The sequence below is a fragment of the Stegostoma tigrinum genome, chromosome 16 (genome assembly GCF_030684315.1).
Source record: "Stegostoma tigrinum isolate sSteTig4 chromosome 16, sSteTig4.hap1, whole genome shotgun sequence".
In the NCBI taxonomy this organism is placed as follows: Eukaryota; Metazoa; Chordata; class Chondrichthyes; order Orectolobiformes; family Stegostomatidae; genus Stegostoma; species Stegostoma tigrinum.
In genome coordinates, this window is record NC_081369.1 from 15,653,174 (window position 1) to 15,663,595 (window position 10,422).

At 44.0% G+C, this 10,422-nt stretch overlaps 1 protein-coding gene across 1 annotated transcript in view; it reads left to right on the plus strand.

The window, feature by feature from the left end:
- nlrc5 (NLR family, CARD domain containing 5) overlaps nt 1-3,945 on the plus strand; it is a 154,917-nt gene extending 150,972 nt beyond the window's left edge. Inside the window, exons 52-53 of the mRNA XM_059651545.1 lie at nt 1,470-1,553; nt 3,723-3,945. Of these exons, the coding sequence (XP_059507528.1) occupies nt 1,470-1,553; nt 3,723-3,834 (196 nt within the window). The 3' untranslated portion in view covers nt 3,835-3,945. The remainder of the gene's footprint in view (nt 1-1,469; nt 1,554-3,722) is intronic.
- The last annotated feature ends 6,477 nt before the right edge of the window (nt 3,946-10,422 follow it).

The following is a 10,422-nucleotide window of genomic DNA, read 5'->3' on the forward strand; positions in this document are numbered from 1 at the left end:
GGTTGAATTGATTAGGACTATATTCGTTGGAGATAAGCATGAGGTGGGAATCCTGTAGAAACCCGTAAAGTTCTAGACAGCTGAGATGCAAGAAGGATGTCCAGAACCAGGGGTCACAGTCTACGATACAGAGTAAACAATTTTGGAATGAGATGAAGACACATTTCTTCATCCAGAAAGTGGTGCATCTGTGGAATTCTCTTCCACGGAAAATTAACGGTAAAACATTGTATGATTTCAAAGAGGAGTTTGATAATGGGGCTAAAGAGATCAAATCATATGGGGGGAAAACAGGAAAATACCATTGAGTCGGATGATCTGCCGTGGTCGTTTTGAATGATGGGACAGAACCGAAAGGCTGAATGACCGACTGATACTGTATTTTCCGAGTTCCTATATTTCTTTTTTGTTGTTTCTTTCTGATTCCAATTTATGTTTCTCTTCCTTCATCTCTTCTTTCTCTCTTTCCTGTATCTCTCTCACCCTCCCCTCCCCTACCCACTTAACGCCACCATCGCCCACTCTCAGCCCTCCTTCGCCTGTTTGCCCCATCCTTACACTTCCTCACACTTACTCAAACTTCACTCACACCTCTTTAGTACCCTACGCCATCACCCCTTAACCCCATTCTCCTGTTAACCCTTCAACCCATCCTCATCCCCTCAATCCCCCACCTTCCAAAAATAGCAACCTGCCCTGCCCCTATCTGATAAGTGGCATCAATTTTACAAGCAAAACTCACAAGACATGTAATAACAGGGGAGTCATTGAGGAGCTTGTATATCTGACAATGAAAGTGATCAACACTTAAATAGGCACTTCAAAAACAATTATCTTTACAAGAAGCACGTAACTGTCAAAATAAGCAAGTATCATTTGAATACGCTGTTTACGTTATCCAATCATTATCCTGTTAAGAAGCTCATAAATCTGAAAATGATCTGTCTATGCTCTGACCAATTTAACACCTGGAATCTAAAAGCCACTAATTGTGACTACATTATGACCCGAGCGTGTATGTAACTGGCTTTCACTTATCAATGTCTTCCTGTGGCTCACACCATTAACCAAGATATTCAACAACTTCATAACATGTATATTTGAATGCAAACTCTTAGAAATATTTTCATTGGTTTGCATAGTTGTAGGATACAATATAGTTAGAAAGTTTCAACATGTTGGCCATAATAAGTCTATGAGGCTTGAGCAAATCCTCAAATTGATGTTGAACACCTCCCTGCAATTTACAAAGAAGATCTGGTGCAATGTGAAAACTTTTGATGGCTGTTAGTAAGTTTTTAGGCTCTTTGTTGTCCATTTACATTCCAGGTTCTGAGCAAACCTCCTAAATTGACCTTGTGAGCAACCCTCAAAAAACATTGTCTTCTTTTTGGGAAATGTGTGTTTTGTGGCCATTTGGAGGAGGATTTTATTCCGAATAACAAAATGTTTACCTGCCTTTATTCCAGTTTGGAAGGGAACAAAATCACAACAGTTGGAGCAGAAAAGCTAGCAGCAAGTCTCCTCCAATGCTCCTTTGTGGAAGTGATTAGGTAAGTATTGTGGTGTAAATCAGTTCATGTATTGATAGGTTTGCACAACTTTGGGTACTCAAAAGATCTCTAAACTTCATTATACCCACTGATTAATTATGGGATAAAGATCCTGCATTAGAAAAGGTCAAAATTATGACCAGAAAATTTTAATCCTCAACCAAAATGAAGAAAGTGGATGAGATAGTAGGAATTGCAAAGATACTGGAGAATCTGAAATAACAAGGTGTAGAAGGGTCTAGACCCAAAATGTCAGCTTTCCTGCTTCTCTGATGCTGCTTGGCCTGCTGTGTTCATCTAGCTCTACACCTTGTTATCTCTGAAGAAAGTGGATATCTGGTCTTCCTTCTGGTGGTGGTTTCTTGCTTTGAGCAAATTGGTTGCTGCATTTCGCTGCCACACTGACAGAATATCAAAAGCTCTTAAATGTCTAAAAAGCACATTGAAACTTTTTGAACCTTCTGAGGTTCTTTTCTTAACAACAAGAAGGTGAGAGATTGTGACCCTCAAATGGGAACAGGGGAGACTATGATCTGGCTAATGAGCTTCACTCCCTATAATGGTCTCTTAAGAATTTGGAGAAACTGTAAAGATTATTCAATATTCAATTTTGTACCTTTATTTCTGACTGAAGCTCAATAATTTCTGGATTTTGACAGTAACTTCACAATTTTCCTGAACTGTACCATCTTCTAGCTTCTGTTACATGGTTCCCGTGATGGCAGGCTGGACTAATTTTGATAAAACCATATCTGGTAGCAAGCCCTCGCCCCATCCTTTCCCTGCTCTTCCTTTGACCTGTGACATTGATGCCCATCTACAAATCTCTGATGAATGCCTCAGGTATAATTCAACACAGGTTGGTGATCAAACATAGTACTATCCTGGTTTGTGGGACTCGGTATCAAACATAAAGGCAGCTCACATTTATAAAGCCAATGTCAAAAACCCAGGGCTGTTGCAAACTATTTTACAGCCATTGAAGTGGCTTTGAAATGCAACCATTTGAGAAAAGTAGCAGCTAATGTGTGCACAGCACATTCTGACGAACAATAATATGACCAAATAATCCATTCTTAGTTATTAGTTGAACATTAAATGTTGTCCAGGTTACTGGGGAGATTTAAAACAGAAGCTTTTGGTGGTGGGATGAGGGGCATGGGACAGAATGGTAGACGGTGCCTCAGTTTAGTGTATATCTGACAGACCATGCGTTCAGCGTGCAGCAATTCCACTGTATTGCACTGGAATGTCAGGTTTTGAGCTCAGTTCTCTAGTGTGGGACTTAAGCCCGCAACTTTCTGACCCAGAGCCAGAAGTGCTCCATTAAAATGATGCTATCACACGAGGTTGTTTATTTCAGCAGTGAGCCAATGGGGTCGCCGAATCCAGCAACTCATATTTTTAACAATATTTCACCCACGCGGCAGAAAAGCTAAAGTAAAACATCAACTATTTTTGCCTCCGTGGCGAGGCTTGGCAGTGCAGTATGTTTTCCGAACATCTGACATTGGAATCTCTGCATTGCTTGCAATCTTATTTTAGCAAAATAACATCTTTAGCTGTGACAGGCTGTCAGTACTGAGTCCAAGCCAGCGCTTTAATGACTGCAGGCAATATCCCAGAGACATCAGCTGTCATGGAAACAGCTTGGGCAGTTCCATCAACCCTACACAATGAAATAAACGTCATACTTTAGCTTTAGAGGAGTTTGGCGAGTGGAAAAGATGCAGCATGGAAGAAAGTCCATCGTGCCCGTGGCAGCTCTTTGAAACACATCGCCAATTAGTTTCACTCCCCTCCTCTCTCTCCCTTTAGCCCTGCACATTTTCCCCTTCCAACATTTCTTCAACACTGTTTTGCAAATTAGTCTTGAATCTGCTAACCACTGAGCCACCGTGTTAGCTTCTGATTGGGCTGTCTGTCTCAGGAACCTGCCTGTTGTCCTCAGTTAGACACCAGGCCCACTGCTGACCAATTTGGAGACAAACTGTGGGAACATCATTGAGCAGGATCTGCTGCCACCTGTTTGTTCAGGGTCCCAATGCCTGCAGCACAATTTAAACCTCAATATTCAGATCCTGCATGGTTTTGTCAATCCATCATGCAAGAGATTGAACTAAGATGTGATCACAGTACAATGTCAGATACAATACTTTTCAGCTACAGGTTTGCAAAGAGAATGTTAACCTACTGTTCCCTCCCTGTCAATGCAGGTTGTGGAAGAACAAAATATCCAAGAACAGGGAACAGAGTCTTCAGGAACTGGATTCCAGATTAAATTTCCTGTCTGTTTAGAGCAACACTTACAACACACAATCATTTGTATAAGTATTATGAGCATTCCTGAGGGAAATTAGATTTTGCACTCTTTAAAGCACTTTGCTTTTCAGGTGGGTTTTTAAAATTTTATTTATTGTATTTATTTTAAGACATTTTTTGTCTTGCTATTTTTGCAAGCTATTTTATGATAGCCATGTAAATAAAACCTTTTGTATGCATGAATAGCTTTGTGTCACTTTGCCTTTCTTACTCACTTTTCATATTATTTATCATGTCGTATATACAGCAGAACTGTTGCAAGGTACTCCATGGGTCACTTTGTCATCTTCTGGTGCTCTGCTCTCAATGTGCTGTCTTGTTCCTTTTGCCTTGTCCTGCTGTTTCTTCACAACAAACATCCCCTTGTAGTGGTTCAAGCATCTTCTCCACTGGATGCCAGCCAACGGGCTTGCTCCTGACTCCTATCGGCTGCAACAGATTATCAAGGGTTGGGCATGTGGAGTACAGTAATGACATTCATTATTCATAAGTTATGATGGTGCCCTGATCGAGTGACCCTGAAGACACCAATGTAAAATGAGTGTGTCTGAACAGAGATCTTAGACACTACACCCGAAGCCAAAGATGCTCAAGACCAGTATCTCAATTTGAGGTAACTTAAAGCTCAAGATTAAGCTGGGCAGCAATTTAGAAGTAAGGGAGAGATTGAATTCCAAGAACAAATAGAAGAAGATTTGTATTGGTACCAAAGAGTATTGACCCTGGAATAATTGATCATTTGACCTGGTAAAGCTGCAATGTACAAGACTTTATGGATGGATCTTTGGGTCAGGGATGTTTTCTCTGCGCAGAGAACATTTCACCTGCACAGGCTTTTTGAGATTTTGTGCTCTCTTGATTTTTTTTTTGTTGTCTTGTGCCAGGTGCCCCATCACTAAAATGTGGTATCCTAATTTGGGGATTCACTGTCACCGGTCCTTCTTTCTCTGTGCTGAGCTTAGGGCCTGTATCATCATCAATAGCAGAGCATAAGCCACTGGTGGGTCTAAACAGAAAAGACATAGCAATAAGTGCAGTTTATATGATTAATCAAGTTTAATTATTAAAGATCATCAGGAACTGCCCAGAACGCATTGTTCAAAGCTCAACTGTCTCCACCTAGAAGCATCAGATTAGGTGGAGCCTAATGCAACATGGAGGTTAACTCTGTCAGACCCATTGCCTTGTACAACACACTTCCAACCACTCTCTCATGCCTCCACCCTCTCCATTATGCTCAGTGTTGAGTGACGTGGGGACAGAGTGAGAACCAGGAAAGAGAACCACGGAAGGTGTTGGAAGTTGTTGCCGTGCCGGACCCACATCACAGCACTGGAGGCAGCACGCTGTCATTAGGTTACCTCTCCCTGAGCTGTGAGAAATAAACAGGAGAAAACCAGGGCAGAATCTTCCCAGGCACTGAATGACATGGACATTGGCAAGAAAGCTGGAAGAACGTAGAATATTGAACAGTACAGCACAGTACAGGCCCTTCAGCCCACGATGTTGTGCCAACCTATCATCCTACTAAGATCAACGTACCCTGCATACCCTACATTTTACTATCCTCCATGTGCCTATCCAAGAGTCATTTAAACGTCTTTAATGTATCTGAATCCACTGCCGGCAGTGCATTCCACACGCCCACCACTCTGTGTGAAGAACCTACCTCTGACATCTCCTCTATACCTTCCTCCAATCACCTTAAGCTTATGCCCCCTCGTAATAGTCATTCCTGCCCTGGTTAAAAGTTTCTGACTATCCACTCTATCTGTGCCTCCCATCATCTTGCACATTGACTCTATCAAGTCACCTCTCCTTCTTCACTCCAATGAGAGTTGTGTAACATTGTCAGTGAAGATCTTCCCAATGTCAAGAACAACATTTCCCATTTTCCACTTAAGTACTGAATGGTGAGACAAGATTCTGTCTACTGAACAGCGACAGGCCTATTTGTACTTATTAATATCCTCGCAATTTCCTCAGGTCACATCATTAATAAGTAGATACCCCTTCTCCCAGCCACTGATAGAATCTAGATGACAATTCTGAACATGAAATCAGGGCAGGTATCTGGTGACTCCAACTTACCACTGTCTTCTCCAGGACTTAATTAGCCACAACATTCAGGGCACGCTCCACGGGCAGCAAGTGCACACCCCTCTCCACCCCCCAACCACCATCCAGCAGGATCCCATTTCCAGAGCAGATTGTCCATTTCCTGATGACAAATATGGCTGGGGCACTTGACAGGAGCCAGGCAGGGCAGCTGAGGGTGGCCATTGCTGGATTGGATTCATGACTGGGCATCAAAGTATTTGTGCCAGGAGATCCCAGCAGTGGTCAATGAGTGGGGCCCGAGAGAGGAGTAGCGCATTGGTAATGGGGCTCCTGTGGGGAGATGGCATGAGAAAACTTGTGGGGCTCACAAAAAGAAACCTTCCATGAAACTAGCTGAAAATGATGAGTTAATTTCTGGCAACTGGTCTTTTCCTGGAACAAAGAATGGAGATGCATAAGCTTCCTACGAGTGCAAGAAGTATTAATCTGCAATATTAAGTTAAACTGAAGGTGTGGAAACAAGATCCCACGGATTCAGATTAGAGGTAACACTTTCAGATAGGCAGCATGGTGGCTCAGTGGTTAGCACTGCAGCATCGCAGGACCAGGGATCCAGGTACAATCCCACCCTTGGGCAAGTGTTTGTGTGCAGTTTGCACATTGCCCCAGTTTCTGTGTGAGTTTCCTCCCACAGCCCAAAGATTGTGCAGGCCAGGTGGATTGGCCATGGTAAATTGCCCATAGTGTTCAGGGGTGTGAATGTTGGGTGGATTGGACATGGGAAATGCAGGGTTACAGGGATTGGGTGGGATGATCTTTGGAGGGCCAGTGTGGACTCAGTGGGCCGAATGGCCTGCTTCCACACAGTAGCGATTCTATGAATCAAAATGTAATCAACAGATGAAGTAAAAACCAAAGAATCCAATGAAAGCAACATCTGTGGTCTTAGTTGAAAATTTATTCTATGCTACTTCCTTCTGGAGGGGTGCATCCAGTGGCTACATGAACCTACACTGGCCCTAAAGCCCACCTCTTCCTTCATGACATTGATGACTGTATCGGTGCTGCCTCATACTCCCACGAGGAGCTCATACAGATCATCCACTTCACCAACATCTTCCACCCCAAATTTAAGTTCACCTGGGCCATCTCTAACACCTCTCACTCCTTCCTGGACCTCTCTGTCTCCAACTCTGGCAACAACCTAGAAACTGATATCCATTTCAAGCCCACCAACTCTCACAGCTACCTAGAATACACCTCCTACCGCCCACCTTCCTGCAAAAGTGCCTACCCCTATTCCCAATTCCTTCACCTCTGCCGCATCTGCTCCCAGGATGAGGCATTCAACTCTCATACATCTCAGATGTCCTTGTTTTTCAAGGACCGCAAATACCCTTCCTCAGTGGTTAAGAACACCCTCGACCAGGTGTCCCACATTTCCTGCAACTCATCCTTCACACGCCCTCCCCACAATAACAACCGATGATCCAACGCATCATCCTCCGACACTTCCACCATCTGCAACCCAACTCCGCCACCATTTTTCCCTCCACGCCCTTGTCTGCTTTCCGGAGGGACCACTCTCTCCGTGACTCCCTTGTCCGCTCCACACTCCCCTCCAACCCCACCTCACCCAGAACTTTTCCCTGCAATGGCAGGAAGTGCTTCACCTGCCCCTACACCTCCCCCCTCACCCCTATCCCAGGCCCCAAGAAGACTTTCCACATCAAGCAGATGTTCACCTGCAAATCTGCTAATGTGGTTATACTGTATCCACTGTTCCCATTGTGGCCTCCTCTACATTAAGGAAACAAAGCAGAGGCTTGGGGACCGCTTAGCAGAACACCTACACTCGGTTCGCACTAAACAACTGCACCTCCCAGTCGCGAGCCATTTCAACTCCCCCTCCCATTCTGCAGACGACATGTCTATCCTGGGCCTCCTGCAGTATCACAATGATGCCACCCGAAAGTTGCAGTAACAGCAACTCCTATTCCACTTGGGAACCCTGCAGCCCGATGGTAACAATGTGGATTTCACAAGCTTCAAAATCTCGCCCCCCACCTCCCCCCCACCACCACATCCCAAAACCAGCCCATCTCGTCCCCACCTCCCTAGCCTGTCCTTCCTCTCACTTATCCCGTCCTTCCACCTCAAGCCCCACCCCCGTCTCCTACCTACTTGTCTCATCCCACCCCCTTGACCTGTCCGCCCTCCTTGTACTGACCCATCTCCTCCCTACCTCCCCACCTACACTCACCTTTACTGGCTCCATCCCTGCATCTTTGACCTGTCTGTCTCCTCTCCTCTATCTTCTCCTCTATCCATCTTCTACCCACCTCCCCTTCTCTCCTTCTTTATTTCAGAACCACCTTCCCCTCCCCCATGTCTGAAGAAGGGCTTCGGCCTGAAACGTCAGCCTTCCTGTTCCTCTGATGCTGTTTGGCCTGCTGTGTTAATCCAGCTCTACACCTTGTTATCCCAATATCTTTTGACTCCCTTTTTAGTCACGAATCTGTCAATCACGGCCTTAAAAATTATTTAATGACCATACCTCCACTGCTGTCTGTTGAGAGTAAAGATTCTTTCTCATCTCCATCTAAAATGGAAAACTTTTCTAAACTATTGTTTAGATATTGCTAAACTGTACTCTTGACTTTCCCACAAAGGGAAATACCCTTTCAGCATTTACGTTGTCTAATCCATTCAGGATCTATCACTTTTCAACAAGATCACATCTCTTCCTTCTAAACTCCAATAAATACAGGTCCAATTCTTCCACACGTCTTTCACAAAGTAGTCCCCTATCCTCAGAATCAGGGGTTGTGTGAACCTCCCCTGAAATGTTTCTAATGTTTTATAGAATAAGGAGGCCAAAATTGTACACATTACTTCCAATGTGGTCTCACCAATACACCCTACAAAACTGTAGCAAAAGAACCCAACCAAAATACTCCACTTCCTTGCAAAAACACAACATTCCATTTCTCTTCCTAAGTATGTATTCTATATGTATACTTTTTTGTGATTTATGTCGCAGAACACCCAGCTCTCTCTGTCCTACAGTGTTCTGTAAATTCCCTCAACTAAAGTCGTACATTGCTTTTCTATCTGTCTGGCCAAAATGGACAGGTTCACAAGGCCCCGTGACTCAGTGGTTAGCACTGCTGCCTCGCTGCGCCAGAGACCTAGGTTTGCTTCCACCCTCGGACGACTGTCTGTGTGGAGCTTGCACATTCTCCCCGTGTCTGCGTGGATTTCCTCCGAGTGCTCCAGTTTCCTCCCACAGTCCAAAGATGTGCAGCTTGGATGGATTGGCCAATGCTAAATTGCCTGTGGCATTCAGGGACATGAAGGCTAGGTGGTTTGGCCTTGGGAAATATATGGTTACAGGGCTAGGGTAGGGGTCTGGGTCTTGGGTGGGATGCTCTTTGAAAAGTAGGTGTTGACTCAATGGGCCGAATGGCCTGTTTCCACACTGTAGGGAATCTATCATTCACATTTCCCCAGTATACAATGGCAGAGTCTCGAAAATTCTAGCAAGATGAACCATCTCTTTCCTTTGTCTCCTCTCTCTGTGGTCATTGTACACGTGCACAAAACCACATCTCTGTTTTCTAAATTGACCTGCAATAGGTCTGGCTGAGAGGGGGAGGTGGTGGTGGTGATGTAGAGCATGTGATTTGCGGGGGCAGTGGGTGGCAGCGGTGAAAGCTGACAACAGGCATTGCAGGAGACCACATCATTGAATTACTTTGAAATTACTCTTCAGCTGCTGATTTGTAAAAAGAAACAACATTTTGAGATTCAGGCATGGCAGTGAAAGGTCTGCTTGCTGCAGTTGGTGACGTGCTGTAATTGGGGATTGGTGAGAAACTGTTAGTTGTATAACTGTAAACCATAGGTACGATATATTGACTCCAGAGCACTGCAATGTGACATATTCTTAGAGACTTTCAGGGAGAGAAAGGGAGGTCAGGCAGGTAACCTTAAATGTCTGCTTCTTTAGAACAATGCCCTTGCTGTGTTTGTACAATAATACAGTGGAACTTTCAGCATGTGATGTAATTTGACAGACAAATTATGACATTTAAAGAACTTAGAATACGACCAGAGCAAAACAGTAATAAGTTGTTTTTATTTTCCCCTGTGTGTAAGTATTCAAATGAGATTCGCACTGCTTGTTTAGTTGATACATAAAGGATAGATTGTTAGGAATTATTTGCTTTTGAGTTACAGAACACTGTTGTGTAGAAAGAGAACTGTCTATCGAAGTCTTCAACTTGCAGCGTGAGACAAATAGACAAACAATGCATTTGTCTGACATTACTCTCTTATTTAGAATGGGAATCTCCCTCATCTCATGGAAAGGATTTCAAACCAGCTCAGTGTATACATCTACCAATACATGGATATCAAAGGCCTCAGAGTTTGCTGCACATTAGGTAAAGGTAAGATCACAATAGTGCCAGTGGACTGCTGT